Source organism: Panthera onca, chromosome B4 (genome assembly GCF_046562875.1).
Source record: "Panthera onca isolate mPanOnc1 chromosome B4, mPanOnc1 haplotype 2, whole genome shotgun sequence".
In the NCBI taxonomy this organism is placed as follows: Eukaryota; Metazoa; Chordata; class Mammalia; order Carnivora; family Felidae; genus Panthera; species Panthera onca.
The window spans coordinates 71622891-71642134 of record NC_138345.1 but is presented as its reverse complement, the minus strand read 5'-3'; the positions used below and the strand labels follow the sequence as shown (position 1 = coordinate 71642134).

The following is a 19244-nucleotide window of genomic DNA, read 5'->3' as shown; positions in this document are numbered from 1 at the left end:
TTCTCAGGACTACTACAAGCCATTTTGACCAAAGAAATTCTAATCTTGATGTCTGTACATGTTCTCAGAACTCCGTATTTCATACCATTGAGGCATATAAGTAATATTCAATTTTCTTTTCTGAAACTACTTTTGGAAAAAAAAATCCATGGGCCTTTGTTTTTATTTTTTATCTTGTGCTTTAATTTTGTCGTTAAGGATACACATACACACACACATCATTACAAATTGTATAAGGACAATATAGGAAAGTGTAAGGTACTGTGAGAGGCAAATCTTGGGAATTAACTTACACTGGAATTCGAGAAGTCCTTCTCTACAAAAGTAGCATTTAGGATCAGAAGGATGAATATGCAAAATGTGGGAGGACTGGGGGGGGGGCATTCTAGAAAGAGAAAATAGCAAGTATTAGGGCCTCCAAGCCAAAATGAGCTCAGACTTTAAATGCCAGTGTTTCTGAATTATGGTAGTCAATGAGTAGGAGAGAGATGGGAGATGGCACTTTTCTGTTCACTGAACAAACTCTTAAGTTCTGGGAACTTGGCTAGATACTTGAGATATGAACACAATAATAGCAGCATTTCTTTTATTATTATTTTTTTAATATGAAATTTATTGTCAAATTGGTTTCCATACAACACCCAGTGCTCATCCCAAAAGGTGACCTCCTCAATACCCATCACCCACCCTCCCCTCCCTCCCACCCCCCATCAGCCCTCAGTTTGTTCTCAGTTTTTAAGAGTCCCTTATGCTTTGGCTCTTTCCCTCTCTAACCTCTTATTTTTTTCTTCCCCTCCCCCATAGACTTCTGTTAAGTTTCTCAGGATCCACATAAGAGTGAAAACATATGGTATCTGTCTTTCTCTGTATGACTTATTTCACTTAACATAACACTCTCCAGTTCTATCCACGTTGCTATAAAGGGCCATATTTCATTCTTTCTTATTGCCACGTAGTACTCCATTGTGTATATAAACCACAATTTCTTTATCCGTTCGTCAGTTGATGGACATTTCGGCTCTCTCCGTAATTTGGCTATTGTTGAGAGTGCTGCAATAATAGCAGCATTTCTAATGACTTTACAGTTCAGCGAGGAATGATCACAATATAATGTGCTGGATGCCATGTTAGAGATATGTAGAAAGTGCTGTGGATTCAAAGAGTACAGGAACCCTTTCATTCAGGTGGTACAGGGAAGACTTCCCAAAGAAAATCAGATTTCAATAAACTGGAACTTTGTTTGCTATGAGGTCTTCCTTCAATAGTAGCAGCTGGTTCCTATGACTTCATTATTGAGTCTGTCAGTAGCCGGTCTGTATTTTTATCTTGTTAATTTGTAGTTGGTCACACATTTCTCTGTAGCCGTCCTTTTGTCTTTTTTTGTCCTCATTTCTATCTGGGTTTTAATTAGATTGTTTGGGCCTGGAGAGCAAGAATTCTCTCTTGGTTGAATACTGGAGGGAGGATATGCAGAGTTGGAGAGGAAGACTTAGTTTAATAATTAAATGACAGTATGGAATTAATGAAGAGCAAAACCTGTGTATAAGAACCAGCACAAGGGGCGCCTGGGTGGCTCAATTGGTTAAGCCTCTGACTTTGGCTCAGGTCGTGGTCTCACTGCCGTGAGTTCAAACCCTGTGTTGGGTTTTGTGCTGACAGCTCAGAGCCTGGAGTCTGCTTCAGATTCTCTGTCTCCCTTTCTCTCTGCCCCTCACCAGATCGCAATCTGTGTCTCTCTCTTTCAAAAATAAATAAACATTATTTTTTTTTTTTAAAAGAAGAACCAGCACAAGAATGGAAGAAAGATTCTCTGTGAGCACTGGCACATTTAATGATGGCAGGTCGATCAAAATTGTTATGCAGCCAGGTAACAGTGCTCTAAGTGCTCAATTCATGTATTTATTGTGGGGGATTGTTACAGAGCAATGGGAAGTATGTGCCAAAAAACAATCACAGAAAAAAAGGTGACTCAGAACTAAAATAAAAATAACAGTAGTCTTAGAGATGTCTTCCATGAAAAATTGGAAAGGAATGTGGAAGGAGTGGTCAAATACTGAGTCTGTCTATTAAAAAGACATAATTTTATCAACAAACAAACAGATGTTTTGTTATTGTAACTAATTATTGATTATGAACTAAATGTGGGCTTGCTGACACCATTTGATTGTTCCAGTTATTACAATGGCCGATACTGCTGTATTCTGAGCAATTATGCATGACCAAGTAAAGAGATAGTTAGCAGCTACACCTTGGGGATGTAGACTAATATAAAATATAAAAGAACGGGTATGCTTTATATTAAACAAAGCAACTATACTCTGAAAAGTGAGAAAACAACTAATTTTAGTACAGTATGGGTATTTTAGAATTTTTAAATATTTTTTATAGAATAAAAACATTGTTGGCTCTAAATATTTTGATAAAAGTCTGAATAACTAAAAAATAATTCTACCATTTTAGGTAATTAATGACAGCATTAAAAATAAAGCATAACAGTAAATAAATATGGTCAATGGGTAGATAGGTATGAGAATAATTATGATAGTAATTTAAATGCATAAATTCATGAAGTAAATTAGGGAAGTTTTCTATTACTTTTAATAAACATTAATTTTATGCTTTAATAGATAAGCTTGAAGTCAGTACTACATTATATATCATCTTTCTCTTAAAATTTTGTGGCAGCAGGAGACTGGGTATGAATCAGAAATTTGTTGATTCTATAACTAATTACTCTATAAAAGTGTTATATTCAAATAAGATTTGCAAAATATTAACAATAAGTAATTAATTTAAAAGTTTAAATTGTCTCATGGCAATTAGCCTGGATCAATTTCTAGTAGTAGGCATTTGGGGGTCACTTCTTTTCCGGTCTCACTTTGACTACTATTGAATTTGTCAGAGCTACATTCTAGCAAAGAATGGCATAATTAAGAAAATATCTAGGGAAGATGCCAATGTCTTGATTGTTGTCACATTTTTTAAAAATAGGGCTGACCCTAGCATATGTTTGATGCTGAACACTGTTTAGTATATACTTTGCACTTTAGAAATCTAGAATCTTAGTTTTTGTCTTGTAATTTGTAGCCTTCTGTAGGAGTCAAAATTTTTGTTTGTTTGTTTAGCAACCCTTAATAGAGTTGCCTGCTTCTATTTATTTGTTTGTTTGGATTAAGTGTTTGTTTTTAATTTGGTTTACTTAAATTTTGTTATTAGTCTTCACTTTAGAGTTTCTTCATTTCATCAACAGAGTGTTTATACTCCTGTTTTCAATCAATTAAAAAGATGAAAGCAGTGAGTGGAATTTCCTATTTTGGGTAAAGAAAGACTAAGTTATTTGAATCAACCATTTCTGAAAGCAACTGAGAAAGGAAGATACAAATATTAAAAAAAAAAAAAAGACATCTTCAAGTTGGAAAAAATAGCAAGAGATTACCAGACAAAAATGAAGAGAAACCCAAAAACAGAGAGCACAGTGAAGCAAATGTTCAGTGAAGCTGCTTTTGCTATGAGAGATTTTGTTCATTGTCAGAAAATTTGAGCTTTCCTTTATATGGCCTATTGGGAAAAGGGGACAGATGTAAAAGCCCAGCAAATATATATAAGGTGTGAGTATACAGGAAACCCAATAAACTGGCATTCTAAAAGGCTGCACCTGGGGCGCCTGGGTGGCTCAGTCGGTTGAGCGGCCGACTTCGGCTCAGGTCATGATCTCGCGGTCCGTGAGTTCGAGCCCCGCGTCGGGCTCTGTGCTGACAGCTCGGAGCCTGGAGCCTGTTTCAGATTCTGTGTCTCCTTCTCTCTGACCCTCCCCCATTCATGCTCTGTCTCTCTTTGTCCCAAAAATAAATAAAACTTAAAAAAAAAAATTTAAAAGGCTGCACCTTTGGGATATGAAGTCTGAGTTACATTGTGGTTGTTCAGGGGATCTCAAGCCTTGGATTTACTTTAAGGTCATGTATTATGCACTTGGTGAAAGAAAATGAACCTCCTTTCTGGAGTAATCTACCTTCATCCAAGACTTCAAGTTATTCTTAGAAATATTTTTTCAAGTACTATTAGACACCTTAGAAAACAAAACACTAAGAATAAGAACTTGAAGGAACAACAGACAACAAAAACAGACTGCACAGGTGTCAGATGAGAATTAACCAACATTTAATATAGTACCATTATGCACATTATGGTTACAGAAATAACAAGGTAAATCTGGATTTATCTTCATGGAACAGGAAAACAAGATAGCTAATTTAAAAATGAGAAACAGAAACTCTAAAAATAAGAAATATAATAACTGGGAAAAATACAGCCTCAAAAGATGGATTTAACAACAGAGTAGATAGAATTAGTGTGCTGGAAAATACATTATAAGAAATTATCTAGAGGTCAGAACAAAACATTTTTAAAAGATGAAATATACTGAAGAGAAGGAAGAAGACAGGGAGGATGTAGGAGAATATTTATAAACATTTCATGTGAATCCCAAGAAAAATGGCTGAGAATTTCCTGGAACTGATAAAAGACATCTATCTGCAGATTCAAATACCTTAGTGAAGCCTATGAAAGAGAAATAAACATAAAACCTTATCTAGACACAATATAGTGAAACTTCAGACAAAGTTTGTTGTCAAAATTGAAGACAGAGAAAATCTAAGCTGGAGACAATATTACTTTGAAGGGAGTAATGAATAGACTTATCACCTTTTTTTTTTTTTAATACTACTCTTTTTAGAGCAGTTTGAAGTTCACAACTAAGTTGAGAGGAAGGTATGGAGATTTCCCACATACCCCATACTTCCATACATGCAGAGCCTCCCCCATTATCAACATTAATCGTCAGAATGGTACCTTTGTTACCAAGGATAAACTACATTGACACATCATAATGAGCCAAAGTCCAAAGTGAACCTTCAGGTTCAATATTAGTATTGTACAATCTATGGGTTTATGCAATGTATAATGACATTTATTCATCATTATCATACAGAGCATTTTCACTGTCCTAATCATCCTTTGTGTTCTGCCTATTCATTCATCCCCCAAGTCCCTGGCAGTCACTGATTTTTTTATTGTCTCTATAGTTTTTGCCTTTTCCAAAATGTAATGTTTGGCATCTTACAGTATGTAGCCTTTTCAGATTGGCTTGTTTCACTTAGTAATACGTGTTTAAGGTTCCTCTATGTCTTTTCATGACTTGATAGCTCATTTCTTTTTAACACTGACAGTATTCCATTGTCTGACTATGCCATAGTTTAGCCATTCATCTAATAAAGGACATCTTGGTTGCTTCTGAGTTTTGGCCATTATGAATAAAGCTGCTAAAAACTGTTATTTAGGTTTTTGTGTGGACATAAGTTTTCAACTACTTTAGGTAAATACCAAGGAGAGTACTTGCTGGATCCTATGGTAAGAGTATGTTTAGTTTTGTAAGAAACTGCTGAACTGTCTTCCAAAGTGGCTGTACCATTTTGACTTCCTACCAGCAATGTATGAAATTTCTAGTTGCTCCACATCCTTGCCAATATTTGGTGTTACCAGTGTTCTGGATCTTGGCCATTCTCATAGATGTGTAGTGGTATCACATTGTTTTAATTTGCATTTCCCCGATGCCATAAAGATGTGGAGCATCTTATCATATGTTTATTTGACATCTGCTTATCTTCTTTGGTCCATTTTTAAATCAGATTGTTTTCCTATAGTTGAGTTTTAAGAGTTCTTTGTCTATTTTGGATAACACTCCTTTCTTAGATGTGTCTTTTGCAAATATCTTCTTCAGTCTGTGGCTTGCCTTCTAATACTCTGGACATTATCTTTTGCAGAGATGAGGTTTTAAGTCCAGCTATGAATTCTATCTTTCATGGATCTTGCCTTTGGTGTTTTATATGTAGTATCTTACTTAAGAATTTATAGAATTAAAAAAATACAATAACATTGTAGTATGGTTGAGAGCAAAATGTGTTAAATATGTTAAAATGTGTTACTGAGTGAGTGTAGGGGAAAATGGAATGATGAAAAAATAATCCAAAATAAGTTATAAAAGGGGGAGAGAAAGAAAGCACAGGCAGGAAAAGAGAAAGCAAAAAATAAGATAGTAGATTAAAAATTAAATATATCAGTTGTTACAATAGATGTAAATGGGCTAAACAATCAGTTTAAAATATAAATATATTGAAACTGAATTAATGAAATCCAGCTTTATATCATTTAAAAGATGCATATCTAAAGCATAAGGATACAGAAAGGTTAAAAGGAAAGGACAGTAAAAGTGTGTGGAAAAGAAAGCCGGTTTCTCCTAATTAATATCAGGCAAAGTAGACTTCAAGGTGTTGTAAACTTTCTAAGTCTAAAGTTCTCTCTTGGCCAGCAAGAGAGTGGGATGCAAGATTAAAATATGAGTGATGGCTAATGTCTGAGAAAAGACAAGAGCCCCGAATAAGGGTCCTTGCTCCGTATTTATTAAGATCAGAAGGCTTATAAATGTGATGGACGTGCACAAAGAGACAATGAATCTGTGAACATTAACTCATGGGCATGAGGGAAAAGGGGGTTTTGAAGATATACAGTATTTGGGGTTTGGGTCAATATAAACCAAAATCCTGGTGTTGGGCAGAGAGGCAGATGGTTGTTAATGGTAGACAGGAGGCATGGTGTCTGTTAATCTTAGTTAGCCTAGGGGATAAGACAGATAGGGCAAATAACCTCAGGGTTAACAAGGCACCTTTTCTTTTGCTAATATGCTTCCCTCTGGGCAGATTTACCCACAGCAAGGGGGTCTATAGCCCTATATACCTGTTCACCTAATTTGGTCCTTCCCTCTCATGAAAGCAGCTTTCTGCTATAATACTAAATTGGGGGGCACTTTTGCCCCAAATGCCTGATCTTGCTTACCTCATATACCTTTGTATTGGGGGCCTTTGAGCCCCTCTCTATTCTGGGGCTTCTGCCCCTCCCTCTCTATTCTGGGGGCCCTTGCCCCTCCCTATTTTATTCTGGGGTGCTTATCTTGTTTACCCACGCTTGGGTGTGAGCATCCTATGGCTTTGTAATTCCTTATGCCATTGGTGTAAGCCCAGGGAATATCTAAGCTTATTCCCCACACAAGGCAAAAATTATTACTAGAGTAATTTCATAATGAGAAAATTTCAAATCACAAGACATAGCACTTTAAATTGCAATTTAAAATTTTATTTGTATATCCCTAGTAATATAGCCTTAACATATATGATACAAAATTGACAAAACTACAAAGAATGATAGATGAATCCATAGAGCGAAGTTGTGGTAATTGACAGAATACAAACACACAAAAAAATCATTAAGGATGCAGATCACTTGAATATACTTAATCTAAACCTAATAAACATATATAGACCATTATGCTCCCAAAGTGCAGTTTACATATTCCTTTAAGTACCCATAAAACATTTAAGATATTGATTATAGTGGATGATGAAGTTCATTTCAACAAATTTCAAAGAATTGAAATTATACAGGATATACCATATGACCACAGTAGAAATAGTCTAGAATTCAGTAATAATAGATAAGTAGAAAATTCCATCCTGGAATTCATTCAGTTTCTAAAATAAGCCAAGCTAATTTCCACCTTTGCCTGGAATTTTTTTTTCTATCACTCTTCCCCTATTAGCTTCTCTCAGCCTTTGGTCTCAGTTAAAATTTTATCTCTGTCCAAAGGTATTCTCTGATTAATCCAAAATGGCCTACTAGTTATTCAGTACCTCAGACTCTTGCTTGTTTTCTTAGTGTTACCTGACTTATTATTATTTGCCTAGTTACCCATCCTTGGGTCTCACTCTATATTGCAGATTCTGTGAGGGAAAGATCTGTGTCTGTTCTCTGCTGTTTGCAGTGCTTAGCACAGTGTCTGGCATATAGTAGCTACTTAAGAAGTATTTATTGAGTGAGTGAATGAGAATGAACATTTCCATAATTTCCTTCTACATACATGGTGGTGAGGAGGAATATAGCAATACACATGATAACATCTTTGAAGGCATGAAAGATTATTGGAAGCTCTTTCACTTCTTAATTCCAGAGGCTTTTGCAAGGAATGTAATCAGATTTTGACAAGTGTTTGAGAAGTGTTTTAAGTTTGGGGGTAATTTAATTCTTATTTCCAGACTTAATGTAGTTAACATTTTAACCTCCATGTTTCATTTAGCATAGCTGTAGAAAATTTTACTTAATTAGCCTCCTAAATGAGGAAAATTGTCTGAAAATAGGAAAATGTATTTCAACAAATATTCTGTCCCAAAATACAAGCACAGCTGTATTTAATTAGGCTCCATCTCGAGTCTTACAGTGTACTTGAATTCTGTCTCCCTTTCAGCCTCTGTCCTTCCCACCCTTTTCTTCGTCCTCTCCCTTGTCCTCTGCTTCCATGACTTTTATTACTTTTTTTGAAGTTATAAACGTAAGTAAATTATTTGGAAGTGAAGAAAAACCACTGGAAATAGAGCTGTAGGTTTCTGATGTTATCCTTAATTATAGTGTAAGAATAAAATAGTTTGGGCCAGATTCTTATAGTAACATACTGTGAGTCACTCTCTGATGTTGTCCAAGATGGAGATTTGAATTGAAATCCCACTGAATTGACTAGTTGGGTTAATCTACACAGTGATTCTCAAGCCTGATCATACATTGTAATCACCTGGATGCTCTTAAAAACCACTGATGCCCAGGCCACTCTCCTAGAGATTCTGATTTAATTGGTCTGGGTTCCACACGTTGGTATTTTCAATAATCTTCTTAGGTGATTCTTATATGCAAGCAGGGTTAATAGTGATCTACAATTTTGCTGCTCAAACTGTGATCACTGGACCAGCTGCATCTGTATCACCTGGAGACAGGTTACATGCGCAGAATCTCAGCCCCTACCCCAGAATTACCCAATCAGGATCTTCACTTAAATAGGATCTCCAGATGAAGTAAGAAGCACTCATCCACAATTTCCACTGGCTTTGTTGAAAGAAACAAATCAACTGAACTTGGGGTTAAGTCTGTACACTTATGCTCCCAAACATGATTCTCATGCTAATGAAGAGGTAGGTGTTACCAAACCTGTTTATGTCAGTTGTATTTGTCTTGCAATTGTCATATTATTGAATTGCTGTAAGTAATATATAATATATAAATCAGTGAAATATGAATGTGAAAATAAATGTTTTCTTTAAATAAAAATTGAGTTGAGTGCTTTGAAAAAAGCTGCTAAACTCAAACTACTGAAAAATATACTCTTCAATTAGATGTCAGTAAGACAACTGTAAAATATTGTGGAATAGGATTAGAATGATCCTTCTTTAGATTGCTTGGCAAGGATCTTAGTCCACTTAAAAAAATTAGAAATTATAGGTAGTCCTGTTTTATTTATATAACCAAGTATGCAATGAAGCACAATCAAAGAATCTATACTAAAGAAATATGTTGTACTTCAAAACCTTGGGTTTGTGTTTTAAATTACAATGTTTAGGGTATGTATGTATTGTTGTCTGTGACTTCTCACGTTAACTGATTTCTTTCAAACGATGGACCAAATAACTATCCAAATAACATAGGGTAAAAAGGCTTCTACTGAATATCTGTGTGACTGTCCTATTTGAATATTAATTGTATTATTCTCTTTCCGAGTTTTTTTTTTTTTTGGTTGTTGTTGTTGTTGTTGTTTTTGTCTGCATAGCAAAATAGTTTTCAAGCTTAGCTGTGTCTGGACAGCTTTTAAAAATAAAGAGGCCTCGGGGCACCTGGGTGGCTCAGTCGGTTGAGCGTCCGACTTCGGCTCAGGTCATGATCTCACAGCTCGTGAGTTCGAGCCCTGTGTCGGGCTCTGTGCTGACAGCTCAGAGCCTGGAGCCTGCTTCTGCTTCTGTGTCTCCCTCTCTCTCTGCCCCTAACCCACTCGCATTCTGTCTCTGTCTCTGTCAAAAATAAATAAACATTAAAAAAGATAAAATAAAGAGGCCAGGTCCTATACTTAGAGATTCTTTGTAATTGGTCTGGCATGCAGCTGGGGCATAGAGTTTTAATGTTCTTCAAGTGATTTTAATATGCATCCACAGTTGAGAACTGTTGGCCTAGCAGGTTGGGAGCATATAAATTGGTTATAAAATCAATTTATAATAAATCAGTTCCAGCTTATATAGGTATCCTGAGTAGATGTCCATTAGGATCTGGATACTAAGTATATTATTATGATTATTATTCTATTTTATTCTCTGAATGTATCATGAGTACTCTTACCCTGACTTAAATCATATTAAAACATTTCAGTGCTGATTTTTGCATGCTTCTCCACTGAGAAGCATTTCCAGTTATGCTCTTATAAGACGTTGTTCTCCCTTTCTGTTCCCACACTACCTCAGAGTTGCATGGAGTTACTTGTGCCTGTGCTCATCTGTTTCCCATCCTTGGCTAAATGCGGCTGGGAGACAGGAAGGCATCTGCCTAGTACAGCCCTTGGCGGACAGTAGGTTACCATAAATCCTCCTTTCCACCAGGTGTTGCCTTTCTTCTACAAAACTCTTTCTGAAAATATTTTGTTTCTCTAGTTTAGCATTTTGTTGCTTTCTGCTTTCCTTTCTCCTGCTCCATCTCAAGTATACTTTTAAATGTTTCTGTCCTCTGCTGCTTCCTCTACTCCCTCCTTCTTCCTCATTGTGCTGCCTCTTCTGCATTTCTGGTACATGGAGTTGGCTTCCTTTAACCTTAAGTTTCTCCTATTCCCTTGGCTCATATTCTTCACATTATGGAAGGAGTTATTAATACACCTCTCAGAAAACTGCGTTTAAAATATGTCCTCCTTGGGGCGCCTGGGTGGCTCAGTCGGTTAAGCAGCCAACTTCGGCTCAGGTCATGATCTCGCGGTCCGTGAGTTCGAGCCCTGCGTCGGGCTGTGTGCTGACAGCTCAGAGCCTGGAGCCTGTTTCAGAGTCTGTGTCTCCCTCTCTCTGACCCTCCCCTGTTCATGCTCTGTCTCTCTCTGTCTCAAAAATAAATAAACGTTAAAAAAAAAAAACTATTTAAAATATGTCCTCCTTAAAGAGCTACCCCCCTCAACACTTTGCCTCTTTGTTTTGTGTGTACACAAGAGGTTAAGACTGCACAATCCCTGTTTCAGGGTCTTTACTCGTAATCTCTTAATTGAGCACAGATGTGTGGTTTATATGAAAAGGGTCCTGCTTTACAACACACAAAGCATTTATGTTCAACATCTCCTCACTATAATATTGAAACAACATGTATCTCAAAGGTGTCAGTCATCTGGAAAAATGTTTTCCGAAAGTTAAACCAAAGATTAGGTGTTCAAGTTTTGACTGAGTTCACTGGATGTTTGGTGGTAAGGAAAGATACACAGAAGGACTGTCAGATGAATTCTAGTCCTGGCTTTGAAACTGACAATGTGTGAACTTTTCCTTATTATAGTTTACATTATGTTTTCTTTGTAAAGTGATAAAACCTGTTGCCTCATGTGTATTCATGCTGTCATTTTCACAGTTTGCGTGTACTGATGCAAATTCTATATTTTTCTCCAAGTTTTACCTCTGCTCATTACATTTATTTTTCTTATCCCCAGAAGACTAAATGAATTGATTACAGTGTCTTTTTAAAAGACTCCCTTGTATGGTATTTAAGCCAGGATCAAGAGTAAGGCTACCTAAATGAAATGAAGTTCAGAATATATGTCACTTGCAATTTAAATTGGTAAAATTAAATTAGAGAAAAAAGCACTGACTCCTTCCTTCCAGCTGTCCACTTGGCCTTTTTCTATTATCTTCAAATATCCCATTCTTGTTTTCCCAGTATATAGCCCTGTAACCCAAAGGCTGATTTGGACAGGGTGCTAGAATTTTTGCTTTTGTTCTATTCCGGTAGTTATTTTTATCCTTTGCCTCCTAACCCCTCACTACTGCTAGATTTATGGTGTTTCAGGGTCGTTCTCTTTTTGGAAGAATAGGCTACTGACCTAAATTAAGGCCCCCTAGGAGAAACGCTCTCTGATCCTTTAGAAGCCCAAGGACATGATATATATAAAACGGGACAGGAGGGTTGCACGACTACTCTCAGGATCTCATTTCCTAAACTCTAATATTAGTTTTGCAAACAACTAAATTCCCAAACAATTAATGAGATTTAGTTAAAGGAAGCGATCATGTATAATTAATGAATTTGTGAATTATTTAAACCCTCTGAAATTCTGATCATCTTAAATAGCATTGGCTCCTAAAAATTGGCTTTATGGAGAAGAAGGAGAAGTTCTGTCATCAAAGTGTCCACGCTGACTTCGGTCATACATGTTACCTGGTATTCTTCACATTAATAAGTTACTGCTCTGGCAGGAGCCAGCTGTTCTTTCATTGGCTGGTAGGCAGAGCTGCTCTCCTTTCAGACGCTTCAGCTCCGTTGCAGTGGAAAGCAAGCTGCCATTTCACAAAAAGGGCAAAATACTTCTGTGAGACTCGATTTATAGAATATGAGAAAGAGGCAAAATCAAAGGATAAGGCCAAATGTAAAGAGAAGTGTGAAGATCAAAGAGGTCCAATGCACTTGTTTTCAGGCTTTTCATCAAACAGTAAGCTGGAAGAGAACTTACCAAGAAATTCAACAAACCCGTAGAGTTTATTATGCAAGGCCAGTGCCGGGTGCTGAATAAGATCCAAAGACAAATAAGACACTGTCCCTGTCCTCATGTAGGAAAGATTTAAAAAAGTGTGTAACTAACTAGAACAGAAAAGGAAAAGTGTGTTCAGTGCTCTAATAGAGATTTAAGCATTGTAGAAGAGGGAAAAATTAATTTTAGCAGTCAGTGCTCAAGACTTTCATTACAACCCTATTGTTAAGAAAGGACTCCAAGTGAGTCCAGATTACAAAAAGAAGATTGTGGGCTGGAGAAATGCAGCATGGCTGATTGGAGTCTTTGAAGAATACTGAAACACTTTTACATTTTATTTTTGCTTGACTCCATAGAACCTTAGCCTGCCTCGTGAATGCATTTATTGTACATTCTTTTTAAATAGCTATAGTAAAAATACAAACATACATAATTATAGTTAATGAGATATTTTCTCATCCAGCAGCTTTGATTTGTATATCACCAACAAATAACTATCATGTTGGCCCAGAATAGATAACTGGCATTGTACATGGGATGTTTCAGAGTCCTCCCAGAGGAGATCAAGATTTCAAAGAAAACCTTATAAAAACCACTACTTTATACAACTCTGCCCTGAATAGACAGCTTAAGCAATCCAAAGACCACTGATACCTGGTGTTTTCAAAGAGAAGTTTAAAGAAATCAGAAGTCTCATTTCTCATCTAAGTGAATTATGCTGGTTTTCTTCTTGGTATCTGTAACTTTTATTTTGTTTATTTTTTTATTTTTTTTAATGTTTATTTATTTTTGAGACAGAGAGAGACAGAGCATGAATGGGGGAGGGTCAGAGACAGAGAGAGACACAGAATCTGAAGCAGGCTCCAGGCTCTGAGCTGTCAGCACAGAGCCCGACATGGGGCGCGAACTCACGGACTGTGAGATCATGACCTGAGCCCAAGTCAGATGCTCAACCGACTGAGCCACCCAGGTGCCCCTTTTTGTTTTGTTTTGTTTTGTTTTTTAATTTTTTTTGTAACTTTTATTTTGTATTGGATCATTTTTAAAGGTGTTGATACCAACTGGGAATTTTAAAGTAGACTCCTATATGTCAATCTAGTAACAAAAAGGAAAAGCTAAATAAATAGAGAGCAAGGAAATATGTAGAAGTGAAATACATATTCTTTCAGTTTTTATATTCTAAAATATTTTTAAGATTTTTTTATGTTTATTTTTGAAAAAGAGAGAGAGCACAAATAGGGGAGGGGCAGAGAGAGAGAGAGAGAGAGAAACACACAGAGTCGGAAGCAGGCTTCAGGCTCTGAGCCATCAGCACAGAGCCCAACGTGGGGCTCGAACTCAGAAACTGCGAGATCATGACCTGAGCCGAAATTGGACGCTTAACCAACTGAGCCACCCAGGTGCCCCTATTCTAAAATATATTTTAGGTAAATTTGGATCATTTTTTCTACAGAGGTTGGCAGGAGTTGATTTTAATCTCATTAGAGGGATCTGCATTTTCTCTCTGCATTAATGACCAATTGGGATTTTAATGTGTGACTTAGGACTTTTAGAGTTTTATTGGCTTCTTTCACTTATCCATTTCTCAATCTGTGCTATAAAACTTGTGTTCACTTTTTGCAACTAATGACTTTCAAATTTGCATCTGTACTAGTTCTTGTCTTCCCGTTTCTTTTTAATTGTTAAAATGGGGGGAAAATGAAGTGAAAATAATTCACTTTAATTGCTTTTGCAGATTCTCTCATAAGTACAGTGCTAGTAATTATGTAATTAGTAATGTTTAATATAGCCTTGGTAAAACATGTGTACCATTTGTTATATCATTCTCTTGACTTTCCCCAAGTTCTAATTAATGTCCCCACCTATGGCTGAATAGGCAGTGCGTGGGATAATTCTGGGTGACATAATTCACATAAGCCATGATATGAATGCTGTCCCCTTGGAGTTATGCAAACAGCAGCATATACGAGGGTCACAGGAAATATGCATTTGAAATTGGTTAATATTAATAACTTAAGAGTAGTTGCAGTGTTTTCATGGGGGCCTAGCTTCTTAGTCTGCAAGGTGATAGGCCTACATGAATGAATGAATATCCATCTTCCTCCAAACTTCTGATCTTAAAAATATGCATGTAATATACACAATAAAGCACTTAGCATAGATATTTGAAAAATGTAGCCTTATTGATAAAATTCTACTTGAAGCCTGGTAAATAATTCGGAACGTAAGAACCCAGGGTTATGTCACAAGAACCTTAATGCTATATGTGTATACACACACACACACACACACACACACACACACACACACACCCACCCACCCCAAAGCAAGGAAAGAATGAAGTCTCTGATTTGAACACGTGAATGCAATTGAATTAAAGAAATCAATGCAGCAAAATGATCATTCCTTTGTTGTTTTATGGAAGTGGTTTCTATTACTTCATGCTCTATTGGGGAAGAGTAAGCAGCCAGATACAGTTCAGTTAGGAATTCTAGAGATGTTTTCTTTTTTCTTTTCTTTTCTTTTTCTTTTTTTTTTTTTTTTTACAGTATTGTGGTAGCCACAGTGATTATGATCTCCAAAGCTCTGTCTCTAATGCTTGCAGGGGCTGGCCTTGGTCAAAATCCAGGCATAGCCCTCATCTGCTTTCCCACCTCTCTTTTGACACTTGATTTCTCCAGAGCTTACTTAGTTCCTTCATCTTGCCTTCTTGCCTGTGAACCTCATTTTGAGAAGCTACCTCATTTTTCCTTAAAGTGGATCTGCATTTTTTTAAAATGTCTCTATTTTTCTCTTCAAATTTATTTGCTCTCTGTTCCACTCTCTCATGCTTTTCTAAGCAAGCTACCCTTGTAAATGAGACCTCTTCATGGTTGGAAGTGAATTAATATGATAGCCACGTGTGCTGGTTGCTGGTCATTCGCGGGTGCCTCATTATCCCACTTCCATTCCCTCTCCTTCCCTGCCCTACTCTGTGCCCCAGGAGCCTGCTGCATTGCCTTGGTATCCTTGCCAATAGGCTTTGGATAGGCTTTGCCAATGGGATGCACTGGCAGGAAATTAGAGAGCAGGAGGAGAGAGAGTTGGCCACATTTCTTCCCTGTTCCTTCCCTGCACGAGGCAGCATTTCTGGCAATAGCTGTGTCTCTCTTGATTATGGTTCCCTCTAGGCATCTCTCCCCCATAATGCTGACCCAGACTAGGCTCCAGTAAAACCCAGTCCCTGCCCTTGTTCCTTAGCCCTATGGTGGTGATAACTTCCCGCTATTGCCAGTCTTGAGTCCTTCACCAGCCCATTTGTTTCCTTTTGTCCTCTTGCAGAAGTTCACCACTCAGTCTCCTGTGTTTACATATAACTTGTGAATTTCTCAATTATAGGACTTCAATTTGTCTTTTATTATAGTTAGCTGTGGATGAGTCTGTCTGCCCTACTGAATAGTAAGGGCATGCATCATGTCTCATTCCTCTCTGAGTTTTAGTTACCTAGCGGACTGCCTGGCATACACTAAAAGCTCAGTACATATCTGTTAAATGTATTAATAAATTAATATGACTTTTACTCCTTCAACTTATTCCTAAGTCCCAGAGACTTCCTCATGGCTTTTCCAGGATTCCTTGAAGTAGTTTTAGGAAAGATTATAAAATTTCTAAGTTTCTTAACATTTTTCCGCTAAAGAATATATATTTCCGGGGAAATAGATATATACCATGATGGCCTTACTAGGTAAGGCCACAGCCACTGATCAGTAAAGAAGGAAAAAATCACTCACTTTGGGTTCTCCCTAAGCCAAGTTCACCCTGTTTGTGCTCGTTGCTTGAAAGAAAACGAAGCAATTGTGATCTCATTCATTATTGGGCTTTCTCCCTTTGCCAGGCTCCATTTGGTGCCCTATTGTCCCACAAGGTGCCTATTTGAGTCTTTTGAATTAAGAGTTTACAACAGAAGCTGCATTTGCTCTACATGAATATTAAATTATCATAAGACTTTGTATACGGAGAACTTACCCTTGTGTTTTTTACAGTTTCCTTTCCCTTCTGTTCTAAGACTTGGAATATCATTTTTTTTTTCCCCAACATACCCTTGGACTTGAATAGGCTGCAGTTATCAAGTCATATAATAAAATAGGCTTAGAAACCTTCAAATGGCAAGTACTTAATAGAAGTAAGGAGGTTTTATTTTTTTCTCGTGATCTTACAAAATGTGGTACTTATTAAGTATCATTGCACACACACTAGGTCAGAACTTGGTGTTTTGAGGCTACTGGATCTCATAAGAAAAAAAGCACAGTTAAAAATTGTATGTTGAACAGATATATCTTACAGTCAATTAGGTTCTGTAAGTAAATGCACATGCTATTTTAATTCATAATATGACAGATAGTATACAACTGACACCTCTCTAGTTTCCTTTTGAATTTTCATAAGTGTGTAAGCTTTAGCCAGCCTTTCAGTCACATAATTTATGCAAGTAAGTTATATTATTTTCTAGCATGCTCCAAAAATTCAAAATCAATTCACTGGTGGTATATATTATGTAGTGAAATTTGTTAATAAAAGCTGAGTAAGGGGATCAGTTGAAGATAGCATTTTAACAACACAAATGCTTTCCATTAAATGTGCAGCTTCTAAATAATTGGTTAAGTTTTCACTAAGGATGTAGGTTGCTTTACATTTTAAATGAGTATTTGTACAACCATGTATATATTTAATATTAATAAAATTTATCTAATTTCTTTGTTACCAATTATTATAGGCAACTTGGTACTCTTTTACAATAATGATGCAAAAATCATATTTATTAAAGCAAAGTTCTAAAATGACTTGATACTTTTAAAGGTTATAGGGATATGTGAATTATGAAGAGAGACTTTCTTCAAATTCACGCAAAGGAATTAAAAGAAAATGTACACATCCGTTTTGTAAAGTCTGTATAGTTAAAATTAAAAATTGGATTTAATAAACAAGGTCAACAAACTGCTGGAGTCTTTTCTTATCAGATGATCCATTCCACTGGTCTTTTTCTAGAATTTATGAGCTCCATAGCATCCACAGTATCGAGTGCCCTATCAAAAAAGAAAAAAGAAAAGAAAAGAAAAACAATATATAATTGCAAAAACAAAAGTTAGTTCAGAGTCTGATAAAGGGGTTTAAGCCAGAGGGGGATTCTGAAAGTCTGGTTTCATTAGCTCCAGGGTAGCTGTCTCTAGGTGATGAATTAACATAACTGGTATGAAACCTTCATTTCAAAACAAGCAATTTCTGTTGACGAAACGTTTATATGAATTGAAAGTATTTTGGAAGTCTCAAAAATTTGGTAATTTCTATGTATTTTCACTAATTACAAATTTTTTCCTATTGAATCTGAAGTTCTAGTAACATTTTAGCTAACTGTGATGGAAACAAAGCAGACCTAGATTAAGATTTTTCAGCATCCTAAGTAGGGTGCCCTAACCTACATACATTTACAAATTAAATAGTGCTAACCAATAAAATATAAAACTTAATGTATGTGCAGAAGTTAAAATAGCTGCCTTTAAAATTTTATTTTAGAATTCTGTGATGGTATATAAAAAATGCACTTTTCTCATATTTGTATTTTGCCATGATTTGTAGCTGCTTCAAGCACCTGCTTGATATCCCCTAAGTGGAACATCATCTAGCAAGCATGAGTCAACTCTCGTGTTTTCAGAGTCTACTTCTGACTTGTCATTGTCCTTATATTTTTGTTCCTTATTTTACTCTCTGAACTTAATGGACATAACAATAAGTGGATCCTACATATGCCTTATGTTTAGATTGAATTTAGGTTTATGATCATTCAGCCACTTTGAAAAGCCTTAAGACCATGTGAAATATGATATGAACACCTCCCAACTATTTTTCCAAAAGAAAAATTAAAAATAAATATATATGTATTTTTTATTCCAAAGCAATATGCCAGTTTCAAGGACGGACCTACTTTGAAGGAGAAAGAAATACAGTTTATTCCTCTTCTGGAGTGTGTGTTCTCTATGAATGTAAGGTAAGGAAACTCCTCTTTATTATGTAAACTCAGTGAATATTTCTGTAGAACCTCACCCTTGTACTATCTTGAAAACCTCTAAGGCAAAGAAAAAAATTAAGATAATTATAATTCAAATAGAAATTCTCATTATTTTTGCAAACATATAAATGAATGGCTGTAAAATAATTTCCCCAGTAAACAAAAAATGCTGTTTTGTCCAATTAACGTTTTATGAAGTTGTCTTATTTTTCCAAATTCAAACTCCCTCCTGTGAAGAAAATGTAGATAAAGTTAGATTCAGCCTGTTGTCACTCATGGTTTTTGACCCATGTGGCAAATATCACTTAGTTGAGTGGAAAATCATAAAAATTACCTAATTAAAATTAGCTTTGGATGCAGATAAGACTGATATTGTTCTTAATCCCTTTGGTAAGAATATTTTAAGTGATTAGAAGGGGAATTCTTTATAAATTTACTGCCATGGTCTTAAGTATGCTTCTGAAGCAAATGTCATTCTTTTTATCACTGCTGCTTGACCTACTATCTGAAAAAGTAAATAGGGTTTCATAAAACTTTTCATTTTTGCTTTTTTATAATGTTATATTTCTTGACATA

The 19244-nt window shown here is 36.2% G+C and overlaps 1 protein-coding gene across 3 annotated transcripts in view; it reads left to right on the top strand.

The window, feature by feature from the left end:
* Nucleotides 1–19244, top strand: part of NELL2 (neural EGFL like 2) — a 392703-nt gene that overhangs the window by 177580 nt on the left and 195879 nt on the right. For all 3 annotated transcript variants that reach the window (XM_060657876.3, XM_060657877.3, XM_060657878.3), the window contains exon 11: nt 18556–18647. In XM_060657876.3, the coding sequence (XP_060513859.1) occupies nt 18556–18647 (92 nt within the window). The remainder of the gene's footprint in view (nt 1–18555; nt 18648–19244) is intronic.